The sequence below is a fragment of the Caenorhabditis remanei genome, chromosome IV (assembly GCF_010183535.1).
Source record: "Caenorhabditis remanei strain PX506 chromosome IV, whole genome shotgun sequence".
NCBI classification, from domain to species: Eukaryota; Metazoa; Nematoda; class Chromadorea; order Rhabditida; family Rhabditidae; genus Caenorhabditis; species Caenorhabditis remanei.
Genome location: NC_071331.1, coordinates 25,326,417 through 25,351,426, shown reverse-complemented (window position 1 = coordinate 25,351,426; position 25,010 = coordinate 25,326,417). Strand labels below are relative to the sequence as shown.

The 25,010-nt window shown below is 42.1% G+C and overlaps 6 protein-coding genes across 6 annotated transcripts; 2 read left to right on the top strand and 4 right to left on the bottom strand.

The window, feature by feature from the left end:
* Positions 1–1,579: 1,579 nt before the first annotated feature.
* GCK72_016279 (uncharacterized protein) lies at positions 1,580–3,479 on the bottom strand (the record flags this gene model as incomplete). The annotated part of the gene is made up of 4 exons (XM_053731424.1): positions 1,580–1,684; positions 2,209–2,902; positions 3,229–3,338; positions 3,381–3,479. The coding sequence occupies 4 exons, from the start codon at positions 3,477–3,479 to the stop codon at positions 1,580–1,582; spliced, it is 1,008 nt and encodes a 335-aa protein (XP_053586196.1).
* Positions 3,480–3,963: 484 nt separating this feature from the next.
* GCK72_016278 (uncharacterized protein) lies at positions 3,964–5,132 on the bottom strand (the record flags this gene model as incomplete). Its single annotated transcript, XM_003093039.2, has 3 exons — positions 3,964–4,167; positions 4,247–4,942; positions 4,995–5,132. The coding sequence occupies 3 exons, from the start codon at positions 5,130–5,132 to the stop codon at positions 3,964–3,966; spliced, it is 1,038 nt and encodes a 345-aa protein (XP_003093087.2).
* A 741-nt stretch (positions 5,133–5,873) lies between these two features.
* GCK72_016277 (uncharacterized protein) lies at positions 5,874–6,543 on the top strand (the record flags this gene model as incomplete). Its single annotated transcript, XM_003093055.2, has 3 exons — positions 5,874–6,120; positions 6,167–6,333; positions 6,445–6,543. 3 exons carry the CDS (start codon positions 5,874–5,876, stop codon positions 6,541–6,543), a joined length of 513 nt encoding a protein of 170 aa, XP_003093103.2.
* A 145-nt stretch (positions 6,544–6,688) lies between these two features.
* GCK72_016276 (uncharacterized protein) lies at positions 6,689–8,611 on the bottom strand (the record flags this gene model as incomplete). The annotated part of the gene is made up of 4 exons (XM_003093058.2): positions 6,689–6,911; positions 6,958–7,113; positions 7,650–7,915; positions 8,507–8,611. 4 exons carry the CDS (start codon positions 8,609–8,611, stop codon positions 6,689–6,691), a joined length of 750 nt encoding a protein of 249 aa, XP_003093106.2.
* Positions 8,612–11,846: 3,235 nt separating this feature from the next.
* Positions 11,847–12,944, top strand: GCK72_016275 (uncharacterized protein; the record flags this gene model as incomplete). Its single annotated transcript, XM_003093031.2, has 3 exons — positions 11,847–12,040; positions 12,387–12,480; positions 12,525–12,944. The coding sequence occupies 3 exons, from the start codon at positions 11,847–11,849 to the stop codon at positions 12,942–12,944; spliced, it is 708 nt and encodes a 235-aa protein (XP_003093079.2).
* An 893-nt stretch (positions 12,945–13,837) lies between these two features.
* Positions 13,838–16,851, bottom strand: GCK72_016274 (uncharacterized protein; the record flags this gene model as incomplete). The annotated part of the gene is made up of 9 exons (XM_003093040.2): positions 13,838–14,179; positions 14,340–14,467; positions 14,512–14,792; positions 15,081–15,221; positions 15,270–15,454; positions 15,502–15,654; positions 15,711–15,845; positions 16,180–16,354; positions 16,406–16,851. 9 exons carry the CDS (start codon positions 16,849–16,851, stop codon positions 13,838–13,840), a joined length of 1,986 nt encoding a protein of 661 aa, XP_003093088.2.
* Positions 16,852–25,010: the final 8,159 nt, after the last annotated feature.

Genomic DNA, 25,010 nt, shown 5'->3' with positions numbered 1-25,010 from the left:
AGTATATGAAAAAAAAACTAAAGGAAATTCTGCGAAAAATCGCCTTAAAAGTTCAACTCGCCTCGTCATGTACTTCCCTTGTTAGAAGCATTATTTGGAGGGGTGAGTTGCAGGACTGGTGAGAAACGCGTCACAGGCACGCCAGGCGTTAAGAATTTTGATTTGAATATATATTTGTTGTATAGAGAAAGTTATGGGCTACATTTTGGTAGTTGACTACTTTTTGTTAGCTCCTGCCACTTTTGAGATATGCGTCTTTAAAACATAAGAAGGGCGCTTGTTGTCTCCACCAAGCAAAAGTTTGAAGACTTATATTTTGAAAACGGGCGGTGCTATCAAAAAATAGTCAATTAATAAAGTGTGCCCCATAAAATTCTGCACATTTTGTCAGTTGAGACCTTTTCGATAACTCCGCCCACTTTTGAGATAGCAAGAGAGACAGAGAAGCAAGAGTTGCCTGCGCGCTCTCTTTCTCTCAGCTATCTTCTTTGGCTTATAGCTCAAAAGTGGGCGGAGCTTTCAGAAAGGTGTTAACTAATAAAATGTGTAAAAAATTATGCTGATAAGTTTTGTAGTTGACAACTTTTTGATAGCGTTTAACCCTCTGGAGGTATAGCTCGTGGAAGTTGCAATAGATATCTTTAAACGCGTCTCAGGCGCGCCTTCTTGTGTTTTAAAGACGCATATCTCAAAAGTGGGCGGAGCTTTCAGAAAGGTGTTAACTAATAAAATGTGTAAAAAATTATGCTGATAAGTTTTGTAGTTGACAACTTTTTGATAGCGTTTAACCCTCTGGAGGTATAGCTCGTGGAAGTTGCAATAGATATCTTTAAACGCGTCTCAGGCGCGCCTTCTTGTGTTTTAAAGACGCATATCTCAAAAGTGGGCGGAGCTATCAAAAAGTGGTCAACTGCAAAAATGTAGCCCTTAACTTGTTCCACACAACCAATATAAACTTGGAACAAAATCGTCTAAGTCTGGCGCGCCTGAGACGCGAGAATTGTGGTTTTAGGCTGAAAAACTGAAAAATGATTATAAAAACTTGCAATTTTTGATTTTTTTTTTGTGAAAAAGAGAGAAAAATGAAAACAAAAACCAATTCTGATTCTTTCAAAAAACAAATTCCCACTCCTTTTTTGAGTGATCAAAAAAAGAGTGACAGGTGAACATTTCAAAGATTGGCAACATTTTTCGTTGAAAGGTTGCAGCTGGCGTGTCGTTGACGCGGTTTTGAGAATCTGAAAATCAGAAAATCAAATCATTCGATCCATTTCTTCCATTTCATATATAAATAAGTATATAAGTATTTGCACAGAGAATATTTCCAAAGAAAAAACCAAAAATTACAATAAAAAATGAAATTCGATGAGTCAGTAGGAACAGAGAGATATCGTGAGAACAAGAGACCCATTGGAACAAAAAAAACAGAGAATATGGACAGAGAGATGGGCGGGACTTGGTGTAGAAAAGGGGCGGGGCTACATCACAATTACCTCATTATTAGAGGATTCATGTAATATTACAAATAGGGGAAATTTGTGCATTTTTGAATGAAAAACGGAGGAAAACGGAGAGAGAATTAATCGATATTGAGACGACGGTTGAGAGCGCCGATGTAGGCTTGATGGATTTGGGCAACGAATTCGTCGTCGTTTTGCATTAGATGGGCGATCGCGGAGATGAACTGGAAAAAACATTGTATTTGAATGAAGAAATGAAGAAATTGAGTCTGTTTTGAGGAGAAATCGTTAAAAAAACCTTTTTTGATAAATAGCGTCAAAGGTGCACCAGAAAAACTGCAAAAATAGGTGAGAATTGAAAAATCCAATAAGTTTTTGGTCTATTTTCACTGTTTTTAGTTCAAAATTCGGCATTTTGGTGGTCGAGACCCTCCTCACCGAAACTAAGCCTAAAATCATCGAAAAAATTGAATTTCAATGAAGAAATTAAGTATTTTAAAAGGAGAAATCGCCAAAAAGAAGATTTTTGGCAAATAGCTTCAAAGGCGCGTCAGTGGAATTGCAAAATTAGGTTAAAACTGAAAAATTCTTCGTTTTTGATCTATTTTCCCTATTTTCAGCTCAAAATTCGACAATTTCTGGCGATTTTCGTGCTAAAAAAAACGAAAATGAGCTAAAAAAATCCTCGATTTGTGGATTTTTGATTCCCATTCCATGATGGAATATCCATCTCTCACACAATCCTTACCTGTTCCTTATTCAGCACGGGTGTCTGACCCCCGGATCCCACAACGAACGAAGTGTCCAGTGGTTCCAGAACCTCTCCCTCAGCCACGTCAACATCCTGATCTCCTTCCGATCCATGCACTGATCTCGTCGAGATCGCCGCCAACGAAATTGCAGAAGGCGAGTTTGCAAAGTCTTGAAGCAGATGATTTCGATGCGGTTTCGCCGTTTTCAGAAGATCTTTTTCGAGCTCATCGGCCGACATTGCAGTGCCAGGCTCCTTGAACATCAACTTTTGAAGCAACGCAGGCATTTGCTCTGGCGCTGGAGCCGGTGTGGTCACCGGAGTGGTGATGGCTGGCGTGACGTTGACGCTGTTGCTCTGGCTCTGCGCACTTTTGATCATTTGAAGCAGATCGATTGTCTTTGAAGGAGCCGGTGCACTAGTTGGCACTGGAGCTGAAGCCTTAGTCGCTGCTCCGCCCGCAGCACTAGCGGCTCTCGCCTGCTCTGTGGTGCTCGCTTTCAGCTTATCCACTAGTTTTTGCAACAAATTATAGATGCGTTGGGTGTCGGTCGCCTCGTGGAACCACAGCGCTTGGATTGATGATTTGTCCTTTTGGAAATAGATGAAATTCCCTTCAAGACGGAGAATATGGTTTAGAGTCAACGGCTCGATGAAATCGGTTGGGTCGTTGCGATTGGCAATGAGGAAACTGAAAAAGAAATTGAAAATTTTCACTTTTTAGCGGAAAATCTGAGCAAAACTACAAACTTTCATCTCAAAACACACAAAATTTGAAAATTTCACTGTCTGGTGTGTCTTGGGCGCGTTTATAGCTGAAAATCGTGGGAAAACCCGATTTTCCAGGTAATTTCATTTAAAAATGAAGTTTTTGAGTAAAAACTATCAAAAAATGAAAAATTTTCACTGCCAGGGCGCGGTTTTAGCTGAAAACCATTCTAAAAAGAAAGAAAACCAGATTTTCCAGGTAATTTCCTTCGATTTCCGCTCAATTTCTCAATTTCCTCTCCTTCTCACCTGAAATATGGCCGATCAGCACGCTGATAGACGAAGAGAGTTCCTTCGCAATCGGCATTCCGCCACTCCTTCTTCACCGGATCGATACGATATATCGCAGTGAATGGCATCTGAAAATGAGAAATTTGAATGGAAAATTCGGAAAGAATTACCTTATCGAGAATTTTGCTTGCAGCAATGTCGATTTTTTGAAGTTGTTGAAGATTTTTGGCGGCCAATTCGGCAGCGGCCTTCTTCTTAGGGTCACTCATTGTTCTGTCTGCAAAAATATAGTGTAAAAGTGAGATAGAACGGTGAAAAGCTATGAAAAACGAAAGAAACAAGTTTCGCCTCGAAAACCCAGTTTCTAGTCAATTTTTCAGTTAAAAATTCAAATTTCAGTCGACTAATACGTTTAAATAGTCAATTTTCAAGATTTTTAAGACAAAAAATTAAGAAAAACAGTTCAAAATGAAGTAATTTGATGTTGAGAAAGTTCTGGGAACTTGAACATAATGGCGGCTCTTGGTGTGGATTTACGGTAAACAACACGCGCTGCGGAATTTCGGAGCGTCGTTGTGCGGCGCGGAAAATAAAATTTGACAAAGTTAAGCAGCTGGTTTTGAAACAATTTTAGGCTTCTTCTGTGAGTTCAACAATGAATACAAGACTGAAAAATGCAAAATAATTCATAATTATATAAAAAAATCAATTAAAATCCAACGAAAATGACAAAAACGCGAAAAATAAAGACATTTATCCGATCAGTGCGTCGATCTTCTTCGCCCATGTTTCCACGTTGTTCGGTTGGTTTTCGGCGGTATTCAGAAGACTTCTGAAGACAATGTCGGCGACGGAGACTTCCCATTGAGAGCTGAGTGAGTCGAAGCGAGCCAAGAATTGAGAGGCTTCGCGGGTCGAGTAGGAGAGATCGCCGGCGCCCGTAAGGATTTGTTCGGCCTGGAAATAAGAAAAAAATCAAAATTGCTCCAGAAACTCTATTTTCATCCTGAAAAATCAGAAATCCTTCAATTCCTACCTTATTGAGCCAAATCGCTTGATGACTGGCACTCAACACTTGCGCCGCCCGTCTCGAGAACAATCCCAACGCCATTCCCAACACTTTCCAGATGGTTTGAAGGCTCTTCACGTTGGTTTTCTCGATTTGAAGTGCAGCGACAGCGCCTCCTTTCACTACTTTCACCACTGTCTTCTTCTCTTTCGCGCCATTTTTGACGTCTCCTTCGAAAGCGACTCCTCGCTTCTCACCGACTTTCGCGAGGGCACGAACCCATGGTAAATCGCTATCTTTGACGGTAAGTGTCACATTTTTCAGGTGTTCTTGTGGGTAGACGACGAGAGACGCTGGAATATTCACTGTCAATGTCAAATTCGTCTCCCACGTCTTCCGATCGTCTTCGACGGTCCAAGGGGTGGAGGTTTTTGATCCTTTAGCTGCTGCTGGCGCTCCACCGACTTTCTTCACAGCTTCTGCTTTAGCAGCCTTGCGAGCCTCTTTCTTGGCGTCTTTGTCGAGTTTTCCAGATGGAGCAGCTGAACCAGCGGCTTCTGGCGCTTTTCCGGTGCTTTTTGGCGTCTGAGCCGGCTTCTGACAGGTCTTCTGAGCTGTTGCTGGTGCCAAGCTCACCAGAAGCTTATTGAGTTGCTCGGTTTGAGATTTGAGACGAGCGATCAGATCCTGCTGCTTTTGCTCCAATGCTTTGCGTGGATCTGTCTGAAAATTTGATTTTAGTCATTTTACAATTGTTTAATCAAGATTTCGATACCTCAGCCTTCTGCGAGGCTCCTGATGATTCAGCGGCACCGGCTGCCGGATTGTGGTAGGATGCGACGCGGTAGCACGCGATCTTCGGGTGCACCTCGAAATCGCTGGCGAATGTTGGAGTGAGCTTGTACATTGACATTTTTACCCTGGAAATTGATAGAATTGGTTAAAAACGCCAAAAATTTCAGCCACAAACAAAGAAAAACGACGAAAAAATCGCTCCAACACCACACCTGTCAATCAAGGATTTTCAAGCAGTCCTAAATCCCTTATTTTTAATGAGAATTGGAAATATAAATTGATATAACATACTTTACAGCGTTTAGAACTTATTTTTCAATAGAAAATATACAAAAAATTACGGAAAGTAACGATTTTCAGCTTCGAAAATTAGGATGTTCTGGAAAATAAAATATTTTTCTCAGTACGACACTCCGAAATAACGCCAGCGCTTGTTGTTTACCGTAAATCCACACCAAGAGCCGAAGTCGTTTTCAGCGGGTCCTTGCTGTTTTTGGCTCTGAAAATAGGTTTCCGGTGATTTTTTATAATTTTCCGTTTGAAAAATCATGAAAAGCGTTGTTTTTAACCTTTATTTGCTAACAAAATCATGCAAATAAACATAATTTCTCCAAGAAAAAGTAAAAATTGACTGGGCGTATTTTTTGTTCTCAAGAAAATAGATTTTGGTATTTTTTTTGTTGTTTTTAGTTCAAAAAGATAATTCAATGTCTGTTTTCATTGTGTTCTTACAAAAAAAATCATATGAAAGGGTTTACTTTCGTGGAAATTCCTCTCAAAATCTCTCGTCCTCTCAAAATCGCTCGTTTTTTTCCCATCTTCTTACTTCTCAACCCGAATTTCCCATTTTCAGCTCAGAATGCCGTTCATGCACGGATCGATGCCGCTACGGCGGACATTCTTCTATCTCCAACAAGGAAAAGTGAAGTTCCGTGACAATGTGAACGTCTTCGCCATGGGGTTCCATCGAAATCCCAACGAACAACAATCGGGAACCCGAGATTTCGTCTATTGGCACTGGGCGCAACTACAATATCACAATCCAAAAGTGCAGCTGGTCAAACATGCGGATAAAGTGATCACACCATTTGCCAGAGCATATTTGAGTGAGTTTTACGCTAAAAAATCGGTCAAAAACCAATATTTTTCCAGATGACGGTCGCGAAGTGCTCTTCGACTTGGACGGTATGCGACGGGAGGAAATCGAACAGACACTGGCGAAAACATTGGGAAAGACCGAGTTGGTGGCGAGAAGAGAGCATTTGGAGAGCATCGCCAAGATGAATCCAGCAGATTTCGGTTCGAAAAATGAGAGACAGGTAATTAATCGTTTTCAGACTGAAATTGATGAAAATAATCGGAGAAATTAATAATTTTTGCTCAAAAATTGCTCAGAATCTGTAAAATTTCACTATTATCTCAATTTTCAGTGCATGTGTGAAGTGCAAGGCCAACATCCGTGCACCTCCCTTCTCCGAGCGCCCAAATGTATGACCGGAAAGCAACGATGGAATCATAATCTTATTTAAATGTTCTCTTGTAATCCCTCCCCTGGCGTGCCTTTTGGCGCGTTTCGATTGTAGTCCCCATATCATGTTTAGCCTAGAATATTGTTATTGTTCTGTTAAGAATTGAATCATTTTCTCCTTCATTGTGTTACTCGTCAATTAATGCTCATTTTGGGGTGGTTGGAGACTTTTCAGGCTTGTAGTGCAACTGCTTGCAAAACACCTCGATATTTCCGGTTCCACGTGCAAAGTGTCCAGTATCTTCACTCCAAAGGAAGTTCTGAAGCTCGAATGGCACCAGCTTCGGTTGCCCGGCCACATATTTCATGCAAGTGAACGTGTCGGTGCGAGTATCATAAGTGCCGATGCATTTGTTGTGGTTTACATCGCTGAAAATTTAGATGGATTCTTAATTCAATTTCAGAAGACACCTACGGTTTGTAGGTCATCAGAACCCGATGACCATATCTGTAGACGAGGCGATCCGGATCTTGTTCTGGAATGAATCCACTTTCATTTGCACTGGCGCAAACCTTGTCGAGGCTCGGGTCCTCGGCTTTGCCGCCCTTGTCGAAGGTAGTCTTCACGAGTCTGGAAATGTGGTAGGATTTGTCTGGAACCTTTTAAATCCAGCTCAACCAAGATGAGGTTGGGTTTGGCTGAAACTGGATGAGGCCGGCTAAGATCTGCTGAAATCGTTCAAGATTAGTTAAGATCGGTTGAGAATATGCTCCGGTCCAACACGGGCGGCCTCGTAACTCGCTTCAAATTGAGTTTTATGAGTTGAAAAGTATTCCAAAATGAAGATCTCAACGAGCTCTATGTCTCTGATATAATACGGGCCGGCTTAGGATTCATCATTGCACCCCGAGCCGGGCTAAAGTGTCTTTGATGAACTTGAGCCCTGCTCGCGGTGATGAATCCTAAGCCGGCTCGTATTCTATCAGAGACAGAGCTCATTGAGACCTTTATTTTGGTATATTTTTCAGCTCATAATACTCATTTTGAAGCGAGTTACGTGGCCGCCCGTGCTGGACTGGAGATGAGGTACGATCTCAGCCGATCTTGAGCGATTTCAGCCGATCCTAGCCGATCTCAGCCCCCTCTCCCCTCCCCCCAAAACTCACTTAACCATATCCTGATGAACCAAAAAGTAGGCGTGATCACACTTGTGATCGACATTCGCCCCCATAAACGGTTTGCATCCCTTATTGTCATTTTTGAAGAGTGTCTTCGGCCACTCGTCCAAGTCCCCTCCGAACGTGAACTGATCCTCGATGAGTGCCACGTAGAGTTGTCCGAACATTCCCGTCTGTTTAGCTCCACCTTCCATTTTGGTGTCCAACTCGTGGTAGATCGCGTGGTACGCACGTTCCGCTGATGGGAGCACGTGCTGGAAATAAGAAAGAATGGTGTGCCTTCACGCATCGTTGGGCAGCCAGACTATCTTAAACATTCTTCATTTCTCTTTCTTCAAATTCGAGCTAGTCTGGAGAACCATTTTCCGTCTTTTTCACGTTTATAGAATTTCGGTTGCGCTGGCGTTCCGTCGGCGCGAATTTACCCAACTTCGCCCAAACTCAAATTCATAGTCATTAGATAGAGCAAGTCAAGGGCTACATTTTCGTAGTTTACAACTTTTTGATAGCTCCGCCCACTTTTGAGATAGCGACGGAGAGGAGAGAGGCGCAGAGAAGCAGCAGCGTCTCGTTGTCTCCGCGCTATCTCTCTCTCTCAGCTGTCTTCATTGGATTGTATCTCAAAAGTTGGCAGAGCTATCGAAGAGGTTTCAAATAACAAAAACTGCAAAATTTCAAGGACTACGTTTTTCTAGTTGACAACTTTTTGATAGCTCCGCCCACTTTTGAGATATGCGCCTTTAAAGATTGCCACCTGAAACACAGTGGAAACGCAGAGAAGTGAGAGAGTCTGACTTCTCTGCGTTCGTCTTCTCCTGGCGTGCCTCTATCCGCGTTTCTCTTACCGGTTTCTTCAAAAAGTCCTCATTGGTGGTTTGTGCCAAGGCGGGTTGAGTGACGACGGCGAAAAGCAACACAGTTTGTAGAAGAATCGTCTTCACACCAACCATTGCTCGTTTTGCTCTTCGTGATTGTGAAGAGGGAGAGAGAGAAAAATCAGACTGTTATCGATTTATGGTTTATCGAGTTTTTGTAGAGTGGCGATGGATGCCACGTGGAGGTTAGGAGGGGTGACCTTTCCGGGGGAAAAAGGAAAATTAGAACATGGATAATTAGTACACGTTTTCAAGGAGAAATTTTAATTAAAAAGTTTTTAATTCCCTCTACGTCTTCGTCTCCTTCCATTTTAGGTTACTATCTTCCAAGGCGCATATCTCAAAAGTGGACGGATCTATCAAAAAATGGTTAACTACAAAAATATAGCTCTAGACTTGTTCTACAGAACGCATATAAAGTCGGTACAAAAATGTCAACGTCTGGCGCGGCTGAGACGCGTTTTCAGGATGTCTGTTGCCGACTTCCACCTACTATATCTTCAGGGCGTTGAACGTTATCAAAAAATTGTCAACTAGAAAAATATTTCGCATGAATTTCTACACCATTTATTAGTTGACAACTTTTTGATAGCACCGCCAGTTCTTGAGATATAAGCCTTCAAACTTTAAGTAGACACTCTTACTTCTCTCCTCTTGATGTCTCAGGTACTTATCTTCCAAGGCGCATATCTCAAAAGTGGGCGGTGCTATCAAAACGTTGTCAACTGCAAAAATGTAGCTCTTGACTTGCTCTATCTGATCAACACAAATTTGAAAATACTTATTTCAAAGCGGTGTCCTGACAATCTCAGGAGCATACTCTTCCATTTTTTTTCAAACCGCGCCGCCGACACGCCAGACTTCCTCCCCTGCTAATAAGCCACTATTGTGTATCCATAAACAGCGAGGGGAACAATAGATGGGGATGGCAAACAAATATTCGTATATCACTATTGTTATTAGGCCCCTCCCCCCTTCACACCTGTACTATTTGGTTGTTAGCACATATTCGCGCATTTTTCGATGGTTTCAAGGAGAGAAATTCTGTGATCTTTTTTTGGAGGGGTTTGGGATACGGTAGTCTCGGGTAACTGTACTTACGTTACTACATAGATAAAATCTAGAGCTTCGTTTTTCTAGTTGACAACTTTTTGATAGCTCTGCTCACTTTTGAGATAATCGCCTTTCAATATAGGTAGCTACCTGAAACACAAAGGGACGCTTAAACTCTAAGTTTGAAGGTTAATATCTCGAGAACGGCTGGTGTTTTCAAAAAGTTGTCAACCAACGAATTGTGTAAGATATTATGCTTATAATTTTTGTAGTTGACAACTTTTTGAAAGCTCTGCTCACTTTTGAGATAATCGCCTTTAAAGGTTGCTACCTGAAACTCATGAGATGCAGAGAAGCGAGAGTTTCTGACTTCTCTGCGTCTTCTTCAACTCGTTGGATCTACCTAACGTGTCTCTATCCGCGTTTCTCTCCCTTCAGCCAGGTTGCTGTAGCAATAGAGTTACATTTCCCACTCTACAAATGTACAACCCACATCCTTTTCCATTTTTTCTATTTTTCTCTCTTTTCATATGGAAATTTGTATGTATGTGGTTCTTGTGGCTTTTTGATCAGTTTATTATGTATACATACTATTTTCAATGTTTTTAGATATGCACTAACTATCGGAACTCAAGTTTTGGCTGATTGGCGCGCCTTCAACGCAGTTTCAAACTGGCTAACTTTGAGTCTCCGTCAGGACACTGTTTATGATCCAAATTTTTTGAACTTTAACTTTTTGGATTGACCAATAAAAGGGCTACACTTTTCTAGTTGAAAACTTTTTGATAGCAGAACCCACTTTGGAGAAATGCTCCTTGGAAGACCTGAAACGGGAAGAGACGCAGAGAAGTAAGAGTGTCTCGTTGTCTTCGCTCTCTCTGACCTTGCAAGGTTTGTATCTCCAGAACAAACGGTGCTATCAAAAAGTTGTCAACTGCAAATATGTAGCACTTGACTTCTTTTATCTATTCAATATAAATTTGTAACAAGCAGGCGTCTAAATCTGGCGCACCCCAGGCGCACTCTCTAGCAGAACTTCACTGTTCAATTGATGCTCCTCCTCTCCTCTATTTGTACATATGTATCTATATCCATGTGATCCTTGATGTTCCTAATTTTTCTTTTTTTTAAATATATTTACTCATCTGCTTTTTCCCCTCGCTTTTCCTCCAATTTCCGTCTTTTGATTGTGATTTTTAAACATACACAAACAACGATACAACGACAATGTAACATCTGTTCCAGTTTCGGAAAAATTATCATGGGCTTAACAAATTTAGGAATCGTTTTACGCTTATGAATTTATATTAGTTGCATGGAGCTAGTCAAGGGCTACATTTTTGTAGTTGACAACTTTTTCATAGGAATTAAGGATGGCGAGATATGAGAGACGCAGAGAAGCTAGAGTGTCTGGTTGTCTGAGCGATCCCTCTCCTCCACTTGATGTTCAACTTTAAAGGCGCATATCTCAAAAACGAGCGGTGCTATCAAAAAGTGGTCAATTACAAAAATGTTGTCGACTTTCTCTACACAACGATATTAACATTTTTCACAATAGACTACTATTGACATCGATTCATCGTTTCAAAGTTATCCATTTTCATAATACCTTCGCCAGCTCAATTTCATGACGTTGGCTTAGCTTCCCCACGGTGTTATTTTCATTCATGTGTTTTTTTCAGGTAAATAAATGGCCAATCAATTTATAATTTTATCTGTAATTATAATAATTACAATGATCAATTTTATGATGTGGAGTGGTGCGTTGCATTCGAATAGTGAGTTTTTTTCATAAATATCCTCGTAACCATCAGATTTTTAGTTTTGAAACTATAATTTTCAGATTCCGCTCAGCAAAACGCTTTAAATGAGTATAGTCACGGCCAGGTTTGAAAAAAGTTTGGTCCCGCCACGAAAACTAGAAAACTGTAGTTTTTTTTGTGGTGAGACCTTACAATCTCAACTTGCAAGTCATGATTATACTTTTCTGAAGCGTCTCGACTCTCTGATTCCAAATATACAATTTCCAGAATCCTTCCTCCTACCACAACTAACCTACGCCCCTTCTAAAACCCCACTTCAAAATACCACAGACGTTTTGCAAAGTATGCAGGAAATCCGGCAAAAACTAGACGCCGAAATGGAGATTTTAAAGAATTTAAAAATTGGAAAAGACACGGAACCGGATAGTTTTAAAGAGCACTTTCAGGTAGGTACTCAAAAATGTTTTAACGCGAAATTTGGGTTTTTCCAGAAAATGCGTCTGTTCTCCATAACCCAAGTACCTTTGCGTAGGCGTACGTTGGCTAGAATTTTCAAGCCAAACCAGTACTATCTACTGTACGGATCCCTGGCACCAGAGGTGTTCTGCCCAGAAAAAATACGTGTCGGTACTGTAGGCGACGGCGGGAAATGGGTGTGTAATCCGTGGAAAGTGCCGAGAGATTCTGTGTGAGTTTTTTGGTTTTTTTGAGGATAGAATCTCTTCAAGGAGCTGCGGTCGCGTCGTGTGCGCACTGATATCTTTGCTGATCCGCATTTTTATGGAAAATTGAAGGCACGATGCCAAAATCCTGCAGTAACCTAAAGATACGCGTTTATCAATAGAGCGCGTTTCCGACGACTCTACGAATGCAACCTTGGAGCAAGGTGGGTGTCAAAACTACAGTAACCCATAGATTACGCTTTTCTGAATCGTCTCACTCAGCTGGCTTTCATAACACGGACAAGTTTGGTCTATTATAAAAACTTAGAACACTATTATTCGGTTGAATAATTTTTTTCCCTGGATTTCCAGAATGTTCTCCCTGGGACTCAACAACTACATTGGTTTCGAGGAGGAGTGGCAGAAGATGACGAATAACTCGAATGTGTTGTACGGGTTCGATGCGGTATGCTTTAATTTTACTCCTAACCACCAAAGTCCATCTTCCAGGCCGAACAAAACCCGGACACCAAAAACACCTACTCTAACATCCGTGGCACCTCCCGCCAGGCTACAATTGCAGTGGCCTCTGACCCTTCCAAACACAAATACACCATAGAAGACCTTGCGAGAACCTCCAACATCTCTGACATAGAAATTCTTAAAATCGATATAGAAGGCGCTGAGTTGACGTGTCTGATACCGTTTCTAACAAAATACCAAGTCTGTCAAATATACCTGGAGCTGCATGGCGGAGCACCGGAACACGTCGCTCTACTGAATCGAATCGCTCATCTGGGATATCGACTGTTTTCCTATGAAATCAATGGCTACTCGATGTCTGCGTGTGAATATAGTTTTATTCATGACAAATGTATTGATAAGTATGGTGGTATGCCAATTGCTAATTACTTGGATTTTAAGGTTTAGCTATTTATTCCCGTGTTTTAGAAAAGTATCACGGGTACTTCTTGCCATTGTTATATGCAGTTCGATCATAGATTTATTTTATAATGAACAATTATTGACCATAAATTTGTTAAATTTGATCTTCAAGCTTCTCATGGCGGACATATTGGTACAAAAAGGGGGTTTCTTGGTCAATTTCGGAAGAAGTTACGCTTCTTCAAACTTTGTAGATTATATATGCCTGTAATATTGCTTGGCTGGCTACCAAATAAAGTTTTTGCGGAGTCTCAGCCATCAGACTAATTGACAATTCAGTAGATCTTTTCAGTCTGAAAACAAACAAGACCTAACAATGACATAAATCTGCTTTATTCAAAAATATACACTTTTTTCGCACACACACACACACATAATTTGTATTTTTTTTCATCTTTAAATTACAAGGATTGTGACCAGAACATCTTCATAGAGTAGAGTATGATTGAAATATATATTGTGTTTGACGAGAATTTTTGAGTTTCAGAACGGGGCAAGTTTTTCGCTTAAAGGGGAGGGGCATAAAAGGGGCGGAGTCAGTTGGAGGAGGCAAGGATAGTAATGAAAGGGGAGGGAATAGTGTGAATATAAATAGAGATCGGTTTGGCAGAGGAGAGAAAATTGGGTAAAGGGGGTTTCAGAAAAAAATATACATACCTTTGAAAAAAAATTGTGTTAAAAAATAAAATGTTGGACCGGATTCAGAAGTTGTGGGTGAAAGAAAGACGGGGTGGGAATTTACCGACGGATTTTTTGACATTTTGGAGGACCAGTGGGCGGAGCTTCGGATCATATTGGGGGCTTCTTATGTATATAAATATATATTTCAAAATAATCCGTAACTCTGTGAAAAATAAAAGTAAAACAAAAAACAAACATTACACAATCGACCTAACCGGAACGATTGCTCCACTCGCCGCTCCCATCAAAAACGGTTGGCTGGAAGTGGGCGGGGCCGCGGGAGCAGCGCCCGGCAACCCACCACCAAGACCCGCCGCTAAAGAGGACAAGAGATTTGAGTTGAGGAGGTAATTGAAGTCAGTTGAGTGTAATTGCTGGAGTAACAACTGGGTGGATAGAATGCTTGAGGACAGAGAGCCAAGTGGAGAGGTGTCTGGAAGCTTCCGTGGCGGAGCGTGGAAGGCGGAGATCGCGTCGGATGGCTGAATAGCGGCTGGTGGTTTTGAGGCGGTCAACGGGTGGGCCATCGTGTTGGGGAGCTGAAATAGTTTTGTCATTTGAAGATTCTAGGTGCTAAAGACACGTCAATCTTTCAAAAATTTCAAATTTTGGAAGTTGTTGAAAAGCCTGATTACATATTCGAAATCAGCGTAATTTTTTCTGTAAGGCTATTTCCATCCCAAAAAGTTTAGTATTTACCTCAATCGGTGTAAACGGTGTGTGAGCATTCAACGATGAGAACACAGTCTGTGGGGGCAATCCGAATCCCATCGAAGTTGGTGTCAGACTAGTGTTACCCAGGATAGAGCCAAGAGATGTGGGCGGTGCTAAAAATATTTCTATTATAGTTATCATAATTTGTTCTTCTCACCTTGCTGCGCATAAATATTGACTGGCGGTGGAATCTGCTGCTGCGCCGGTGTCAACGTCAACGGAGGATTCGGCAACGGACAAATCTTCATCTCGGTGTCGGATTCAGAATCGGAATTCTGATTCTGTAGAAGATTGTGGTTCAACGTCAACGGGTTGATATTCTGATTCTGAAGGGATAGGCGCATTCGGAGTAGATTCTTGTAGGCGACGCATTGATCCAGATGGATTTGGAGGCTTATCCGTTGGACACACTGTTCACCGCATCCTTCGCATTTGTGGCTGGAATGGAAACGTGTTAGGAAAAGCCATAGGCTTAGGCTTAAGAAAAAGCAACGTATGGTTAGGCTAACATAGTTATCAATCAGTTTTGGGCGAGCTTAATGATTTTCAAACAAAATGTTACATTTTTTTGAGTTATACCGGATTTTCGATATGTCTGAGGTCGGATTAAGCAGATTTTTCAAGTTTTTCACCTATTCTTACGCCCTAAACCAGCTTTCAAGGCCTAGTCTTCAATCCAAGCTCTAAACTATACAATTTTGTCTTCTTTGCACATATAGCACTTACGGGAACTGTGTCACACTGTCTGCACTCTGAATCCTTATCTGCTTCAATTTCAATTGGTTCTTATAGACATCACATTGATCTTGATGAATGCCCAGACTGGTCTTTGAGCTGTACGCTTTGCAACATCCATCACATGAGAATCTGGAATCTCATGGCGGTAATTATGGTACAGAAGATGATACTAATTACCCTGGTTTCTCTCCATTCATGTGCTTCCTCATATGAACATGGAGACTGCTGGCGTATGGATACCTCTTATGGCATATAGTACACTCATGGGCACCCATTGGTTCGGGCACCGGGGAAGTTGAGTCGGCGGATGATGGTGGCTTATGAGCCAAATGCGTGGCTTCATGGGCGGTTAGTTGGGATTTCTGAAAGGAAAAATTTGGTAGCATGATCCCCATAATAGTATGGATACCTGAATGAAAGTCCGCTGGCAGAAGTGACAAGAGTACGGACGCTCTCCAGTATGAGTCCTCTCATGGGATTGAAGATTTCCCTGACTGGCAAACGATTTCGGACAGTATCGACAGACATATGGACGCTCGCCAGTATGGGTTCGGACGTGCACCTAGAAGGTATGGGGAATATGAAAATTATGGGGAAGCCATGAGAGGTTTGACCTACCAAAAGACTGCCGGCGTAGGCGAATCCTTTGTTACAGTAGTTGCAGACGTGCTTCCGCTCGTTGTGCTCGTGCACTTGTTTCACGTGAAGTTTTAAGTAGTTTTTGAGGGCGAAGGTTTTCGGGCAGAATTCGCACTGAAATTATGGGGAGTTTTGGTTGGAAAATATTGAAATCGGATGAGGGACCATATGACACATTATGGTACCATATAACTAAGCAAAGTAGCATGGATGCTATATATCCGCTATGAGGAAGCTATGATTATCCATAAACGTAAAAAACAGCCAGTTCATGACACACGTGGTACAATTACAAAGTTTTTGATGTTCGAAATATTTCTAGAGTACCAAAGATTATGGTCATGGGGACTCAATGTGAAGAAGCGGAAATCATGAACCATAGAGTTTAGGTAACATATGACCCAGAAGCTTTCTACCATATCTTGAACCATAACCCCATAAAACTCACTCTAAACACCTTATCCCCATGCGTCTTCTTATGTGTGTACAGTGCTGACGGTGATGACAGTGACTTCTGACACTTTGGACATTTATAGTTCCGTATCCCCAAATGGGCGCTTTTCTCATGCACAGTTTTAGTACCGTACTGGGCAAACGTCTTGGGACAATACCTGCATTTGTACCTGAAAAGAAAAAGAATTGTATGGCCTTATTCAACTAGGATTATTTCTTACGGTCTCTCCCCGGTATGCGTCCTTTCATGGACTTGTAAAGTAGCCTTCTGTGCGAATTTCTTTTCACAAAAGTGACAATTATAAGGTTTCTCGCCGGTATGCGCTCTTTTGTGAGACTCCAGAATCGAGAAATATGCGAACCCTTTGTCACAAATGTTACAGATATGTCGCTTTTCCGGTGGGTGTGTGGACGCTTGGCCTGGCGACGAGCCGGAAGACGGGCTCTCCCCTTGAAGTGACGGAGAATGACTGGAATTGGAGCCTGATGAGGATCCATGGGGTGAGCCGGCGACTAGGGATGAGGAGCTGTCACTGTTGTCGAGCTCTTCGGAATCTTCTTCGAGCTCCTCCTCCTCTTCATCGATTTCCTCCATTAGCTCTTCCTCGTCGAACTCCTCCTCATCTTCCTCTTTCATATGTGTGTCTTCTGTGTAGTCAAGTGTCATGAGCAATCTGAAATTAGGCGGGAAATTGAAAGACGCCACAACATCCGAGAGACAAAGTTTTGAAAAGGAAAAAACGGTTTTTTGTAAATTCCACTATCATTCTTATATATAAAAGACAAGTGGTGTTTGTCTGTCTGTCTGAGGCACTGTCCGCAACGGTTTTGGAAAGAGAAGAGAAACTGTTCCAGCGGGCAAAACCGAACTGCCGTGCTTTGGACAGCGACAACCGCTTTAGACCACTCGGCCATGCGGGCACGTTTGAGAAAAGGTGACCACGTGAATGAGGAGAGGCCAGCCGACTGAATCGCCGAAGGCGAGGCAGATAGGCTGGTTTCCTTATTTTTCACACATTTAAAACAAATATAGAACTTCATTTTTGTAATTAACAACTTTTTGATAACTCCACCCACTTTCAAGATATGCAGCTTTGAAGTTCGGCAGCACCCCTTAAACTTCGAAGGCGCATAAGTGCGCGGAGCTATCAAAAAGTTGCCAGCTACAAAATTAAAGTCTGAAGCTTGATAAAAAAAATTTTGGATTTCAGCCGAATTTAAATTTTTTGAAAATTTTCAGACTTCGATCAAAAAGTAACGTTCTAGAACAGGATCGTGAATGTTTGTAGGATTTTATGTTTGGATAATCGGAGCTCAAAAAATGGAACAGTGAGTTCCGTATACATATACATAAATAAAAAGGATAATCGGGAAGGATAAGCGTAAGATGATCAGAAAAAGGAACGGCATGGTAGTAGACGATAATAAACAGTAAGAAGATAATATCAGAGGTACATTAATCTTTCGGTAGAGAATTGGGTACTGTAGCTATAAGGATACCGTAGTTAACGTAGATACAGTAATCTTGGAGGATACTGTAGTTGAAAAAGGGATTGTAAGCTTGCAGCAAGAGCATGAAGCCGTTGAGAGTTAGCTCAAAAGGAAAACATTGGATTGAAAATAGTCAAACGGTGATCTAAGCCTTAGCTTAAAATAATAATTGACTAAAATCGGCTAGATCCCTTAAACCTAAGCCTACGTACTCCTTAGCCAAAATACCGTAAGCCTAAGGCTAAAGAACCAAAAAAAAAACAGAATCTTTAACCTCTCAGAGATCCCTTAAGCTTAAGCCTAAAACCAAATAACTAGGTTGAAATTGGTTGAAAAGTTATCTAAGCCTAAGCCTGAGGTTTGATCACCTACAACTCGGCTACAGTAGTCCCATACTGAATGCCAGAACCTCTCCACCTCTCCAGAATAACTTCAGAATGTGTTCCAGAGCTCCTCCCCTCCCCCGTATCATTCTGGAACACCTGATGACCTATGTCCCACCCTCTCCACTGGTCAGCTGAGGCGGCACGGTGCCAGGGCGGCCTCTATGATGATGCTCCGTCGCTCTATCTCTCTCTCTCTCGCTATGTGTGTGTGTGTGCTGGTGGTGCAATGTGAAAAATAAAACCTGAATTCTTTTTCTTTTTTTGTTTGTGTTTATGTGTCCTCCCTGGAGAGAGAGGAAGGCAGTGCCGTTCTCTTCAGAGAATAGATTCTGCGTCTCACCGACTACATGGTACCAGGCGTGGTGCTGCCTCCGCGCCATGGCGCTGAGACCACCCGGGCGGGGCACAACACACAACAACAAACACCGCTCCTGGCACACGTACACTCTCTGGTTGTCTATTTCTCTTCTAGAGCTCACGGGCTCTCGTGGCTCCGCGAGCCTCCGCGCGAGTAATTGTTTTTCCGTTTTTCCGCGCGGCAATTCGTCATAGATGTATACATACACTGCGTGAAGAACTAGAAATGAAGGATTTTTTCTTGATATTAGTTATGCATATTTTGTATACGCGGACGGACAGGAAGCGGAGGCGACCGCGGATTTTCAGAAAAATGTGTATAGATATGCGGAAAAAAATACAAGTGACGTAAATGGATAAGGTGGCTGGATTAAGGGATAAGTGGAGCTGGAATTATGGGATTTTGAGAATGAGAGAAACATTTTGAGACGGATATGGGAGATCAAGAAATAAACATTTTTCGGGGATTTCGATTTGGGATACGGTGTGGCACAGAATATAAAATTTCGGAATTCTGGTGATCTGGCACCCTCAGAATCCGAAAACCCAGGAATTTAGTAGGTCGAGATCCAAGATTTCCAGATTTTCAGTTTTCTCATACTTTTGACTTTCAGAAATTCTAACTTAAGAAAATAAACGCGCCAGAGGCACGCCAGCCGCTCGAAAGATTTTTTCAGATTTTCAGAATTCCGGGGTTCTGACCCTCAGAATCCGAAAATCATTTTTCAAAAATTTCTCATACTTTTGACAACTTCTAAAACCTTTGTTTCCACACATTTCTCTAAAAAACGCATCAGAGGCACGCCAGAGGCTCATAAAAGATTCCAGACACCTAACACCTGCTATATAACTTAATTGAGCAAAAAATGTTTCAGAAGTTTTTTCCAGGTGCACAACACTTTCTTCATTCTCACATAACTTCTGGTATTCTGAAAATCTGGCTAGCCTTGGACGCGTTTTTTTTCAGGAACCTAAGGCTTGAAATAGTTGAAGTTTGTCTGGCGTGCCTCTGGATCGTTTCAATTTAAACCGTATTTAAGTTAGACTTGCATCCTTCCTATCTAATATCTGACTCCTCATGCTTTGTGTTTTGTTGCCTGGCGCGCCTTGGACGCGTCATTCGTAAATTTTGTCACCACCTTATCACACATCACCTTAACTCATTCTAACCTTCTCAAATTTCCAAACCAAATACTACTTCCCTGTCCCCATCATCATATTTTTCCGCATGGCTGTCCGCTCTCCTTTCCGCTTCCCCTCCCGCCATCATATGTTGTGTCTCGAGGCGGGGCGCCGCGTCCTGGCACCGAGCTCCTCCCCCCGGTCTCACTCTCTCACGTATGTGTTTATATGTGCCGACCGGTGACACCTATATACTCAACCCAACGATAATAATATGTCTCTCACTCTCTGTCTTTTTTTTTTGAAATTGAACACAAAAAGTTTTGAAAAAAAAGATGATAGATAACGATGGGAGAGGAGAACAAACATATATGAAAAAAGGGGAAAATATTGTAGTTTTGACCGCTCGTCCATATTTTAACGATCGTGTTGACCTACTTTACAGAAATCCAAAAAAGCGGCAGAGGTACGCCAGGAACCATAAGAGCCATATGAGCCTTAAGAAAAACGCGTCAAGTATTGCCAGTTTTTCCTAGAAAAGTTACATTAGACCAGGATCTCAAAAAACACTAAATTCTAGAAGAACGCGTCAAAGACACACCAGCTACTAGAAAGATGAATGATTGTAGAAACGCGTCGAAGGCACGCCAGGTACTGTTTCAGTAAAATGAATATAGCTAAGAGCGAGATTGTTCAGAATATGGAATTTGAGGAAAATCGTGTCAAAGGCACGCCAGACATACGAAAAAATGGGCGAAAACGATGAAAATTTAGATTTTTGAAAACCGCGCCAATGGCACGCCAGAACAGAAATATAGATTTAAATAGATGATGAGAAAGTAAAGAAGCTACAAAAAAGCGTCAAAGGAACGCCAAATGATATTTAAGAGAACATAGGGAAGAAAACAATAAGAATGTATAAGTTTAGACAAATTTAAAAAAACGCGCCCAACGACACGCCAGCCACTTTCTCTGGTCACCACCTCTAAAATGACATACAAGAAACAATGAACAGCTGTTCGTGTCGCTTGTTTTTTTAATAAAACAATGCCCCCTACTCAAAACAATAGAGAGGAACATATTGTATTATGCAGAAGTGAAAAAAAACTGGTCTTCTCTAGGCTCCGCCCACTTTATTTCTCTGAATTCGAGTGACCTGGTCAGCATTGTTTCAGAGAGAAAACACATACATATGACAATAAAAGGATAACTAGTTTATATGGTCATTAGTGCAGTAATGAAAACGCGTCGACGGCGCGCCAGCGATTTCAAGATTCTTGGTAGGAACGCGTCAAAGTCGCCTCAGCCTACAGTAAAGGGGCGGTGTCTAGGATATGTAGAAACGCGTCAAATGCACGCCAGACTATTAAAAAGGGGAGGAGTCTAAGAATCTAGAGATTAGGAGACCACCTTGACAGTAATCTGGCAAGATTGAACGAGTCCAAAGTGCGCCTGGAGGGCGGAGCTTGGGTTGTAAGATTCTAAGCGCGTCTGAGGCGCGCCAGCCGTAAAAGTGAAAGTCTTAAAGACAAGGAGGATTTCAGAATGTTTCAGGTTTTTTTCGAGTGAAAGGTGCGCCAGCGGGATCTAAGAGGATTCTAAGGCCTTAAAAACACTCAAAAAGACGTCACCGACACGCCAGTCACCTGTTTTTCTATATTTCTGGAAGCTTCTAGAAAATTTCTCTGGGAGCAAAATGACGCGCGGAGCGGTGCGGAAAAGAGTCTCGAGTCGTCGGGCACAGAAACACGCGCGGAAAGCAGCAAAAAAATTGTTTCTCTACGTCTCTTCGTCTCCCATGCTATTTCGTGTGGTTGGGGGCGCCACCGCCCTGGTATCGGCTGGCACGTAGCGGTGTCCCCGCCGCTCCGGACGGATGGACGCGCGGCATTTAGAGACGCAGAGGAAGTTGGTGGGAGAGGAGGATGACCAGTTGAAGAAGCGTGTGAGAGTGGGAAAAAAGGAGAAAAAACGAAGATAGGAGAGCAATAAACCAAACAACACAAAAAGGATTGAAGAAGAGACAATGCGAAGAGAAGGATGGCACACTGAACCGCCCGGGAAGGAAGGGTTCAAAAATACAACGGTGGGAAAGTTTGCGTCTAGGCTAACACTGAGAAGGATTACGGTACCCTAAAAGACTAATCGGAATTTCTAGAAAATTCATAAACTTACCAGGACCCATATTTCTGAGAATTTGGTGTATAGACCTAAAGGGTCTTAGGATTACACTGGGAGCCCAAAATTTTAGAAGCGTTTGGCCTTAGGCTTACGGTACTCTAGGAAGTTCAAGATTCTGAGTTCTTACATGTTAGGCTTTGGTATCCTAAATCTGACAATTTCAGCGTTTTAAGATTCCAGATTCTGAGTTTCAGTTTCTGAGAGATCCTCATTAGGCCCCTAAGGTTTCTAAAAAAACGCAAATATATCGAAAGGACTGACATGTGCATATGGTAGATCTGAGAGCCTCGAATTCTGGAAAATATAGAGATACGGTATAAACTGGGTTTCCGTTTTAAAGTTCCAGATTTATAGCTTCGGTAATTTTGAATATGCTTCAACGGCACTCCAAGCGACAAAAAACATATTAAATGACCACAGGAATGACCACCTTCTGAACCCAAACCCATTGCCGCGTCCGAATTCTGCCTCCTCTGAAATCCTCGTACCTCCTAAGCTCCGCCCTTTTCTCTCCGTGGGTGGCTACTCTTTTTTTGTACTTTTATCTGTATATATCATATATACATTTTACAAAAAAAATCATTTTCAGAGTCTGTCTCACTTCTCTCAAAGTACATGAGTCACTCATACACCACTTTTCTTCTTTTTGCTATTGCTGATGCTGCTTTTCTATCTCTATCTCTCTCTAACACAACCCGTGCAAACACACACACACACAGACAAGCAAGCACAACATAAACGGTGCTCGGTGCCACCACCTGGAGCCCCCTCCCTTCCGCATGGCTCCTCTCTACGCGGCGGCGCGGCGCGGTCGAGACGCGGAAAAGAGAGAAAAACGAAAATGTATATGGGAAAAAATGAGGAAGTGAATAGGGAACCCTTAATTGGCTTTCACTTTTGAAACCTTTTGAAAAGAAAGGTCAGAAGAAGTGGTGATTGATGAAGAGTAATCGGATATGGTATGGAGACGAGAAAACGAAAACGCGTCAAAGGTGCGCCAGATGGATTGGAAGACGGAATCTGCGCCCTAGATATTCAGAAAAAGCCCGAGAAACTAGAAAGCAAGAATTTTTCTGGCTGGTGCGATGGCTCGTTTTTTTTTCAAAAAAAAAAGAAATCATTTGGAATTTGGGTTTCCAGAATCGAGGACCTAATCCTAAAATTTCTGGCGCGCCTTTGACGCATTTTTCCTTCTGAGAATTCAGAATCTGATTTCAGGCTTCTTTGGCTTCATGTTTCAGGCGTAGGCTTCAAATGTTAGGCTTAGGTTTCAAATTTTGGCCTAGCTGGGACACCTTTTTAACTCAATCTTCAAAATTCTCAGATCTTCAGTGAACTGGCGCACTTTCGCCGCGATTCAATTTTCTCTCTTCTCAAGAAATGTTTTCTCTTCAAAAAGGTCGTTTTCCACTTCACTTCTCTCTCCGTTTCCGGTGGGGATGACCATCTGAAATCCAAGACGTAAAGGCCACGGGTCCTGGCACCCTCCGGGGCCACCCTCCGTCCCGTTTTTCTTGTTGACTGACCACAGAAATGTGTTATGCTCTTGGCTCTCTCCTTATCCAGTACGGGGGGATCCTGCTCTCCTGACGATTTCAGAGACAGAAAACTACTACTATTGTTGTTGTTGTTGTGGGTTCCGCGCGCCACGACGCGGCGCCCCTCCGCCGGTGGCACCGGCCGGCACACACATACGAAATAGAAGATGGGAGCGGGCGGGACGGGGAAAAACCAACCAACATGAAAAAACTAGTGGTGGTGGCAGAAGGACGGGGCACGCAGAAATATTTTTGTGATGAGGGGAAAAGTATGTTTGGACGGGCGGTGAGAGGGGTCAGAACGTGATATAGGAAATGATATAGAGTTTTGATTCTGTCTGTGTCTTGGTTATTCCTGATGTCCTATAGTTGAAGGACCAGGATGTAAGATATCAAACCTGTACGGTATAAATTCGGTTTCTGGCTTGAAATTTTAGATTTCTAGCTCAACGGATACGGTATAGAGAACCTGTAGGTATAAGGATAGGCCTGGTCTACCAAGAACACTAGGAGATGTCAGTCTGTGTGACCAGATCTCCGGATGTCCAAAACCCACATAGCTGATGAATCCCTCGGATTGAAGAGGATGTCTACCTAAGCTTAAAACTTTAATAAATCACCAAAATCATAAAAAACCCATTTCCTAGCCAAAAATTCCAAGAAATTTCGAAATATTCTTGGAGGTAAAAATAGGCTAAAAGATGAGTCAAGGGGGTACACCAAGAATCTTTTTTTAGGATTTCGAAATTTTCTAAAAAACTGGAGGTTTTGAAAATTCTGAAAAAGCCACAGGCGTTAAAACGGTAAAAAATTAGGCGTTCGAGAAATAATTTTCTAAAAATTAGTGTCTGCGGTTCTGATGCATATATCTCTAGAATCATTAGTGCTATCAAAAAATTATAAACTACAAAAATATTCAACATAAAATTTCCTACATTTTGTTAGTTAACAACTTTTTTGTAGCAATAAAGGTTGCGGAGATATAAGGGCTTGAAGTTGGGCGTAGAGAACAGGGAGGTGGTGGGAGAAGCGTGTACTCCTTATAGACTGCGCCCTATCTCTCCAAGGTGGACTCCTACAAAAAAGTTGTCAACTACAAAAATGTAGCCCTAGTTTTGATCTACACAATGAATATAAACTTGGAATGGTTAAGCTGGAGGGGAAGACAAGACGGGATCTTAAAGACAAGTACCACTTGGCACAATAAAAAGTGCAATATCTTTAATGAGAAGTGCAATATTCTAAGTATAAATCGTGTAAGAACATAAGTCGAATATCAAAAAAAAAAATCCTGGATTCTATTTTCCTCTTTTTACATGTTTCTTCTTCTCTTTTTTTTGTTGCGCTGCTTCTCTATCTCTTTTTCCTTTCCCTCCCAGAGCGGCTCCAAATGGTACCGACTGATACGGGGGCCCCCCTGACCACCCAGTGGTCATTTTCTCTGGAATTGTGGAGAGAAGTTAGACATAGGAGAGCAGCGGTGTCACTGAAGAGACCGCAGAGACAACTTTTCTCTTTTTTTTTTGCTATTTCGTTTTTATTTTCGTTTTTGCTCTGCGGGCGCCGTGCTTGTCGGTGCCTCATGGGAGAGAGCAGAGGGGAGGGAAGTGATGAAAGCAGAAGCAAAAAATAGAAAACTGAGAGGGAGAGATAGGAGAAATAGAGGGTTAGAGAGTGTGTGACAAGGCTAAAAATAGAAAGAAACATAAGTATAACCTTTGCGGGACGGTGACGACGGGGGAGGTGAGTGC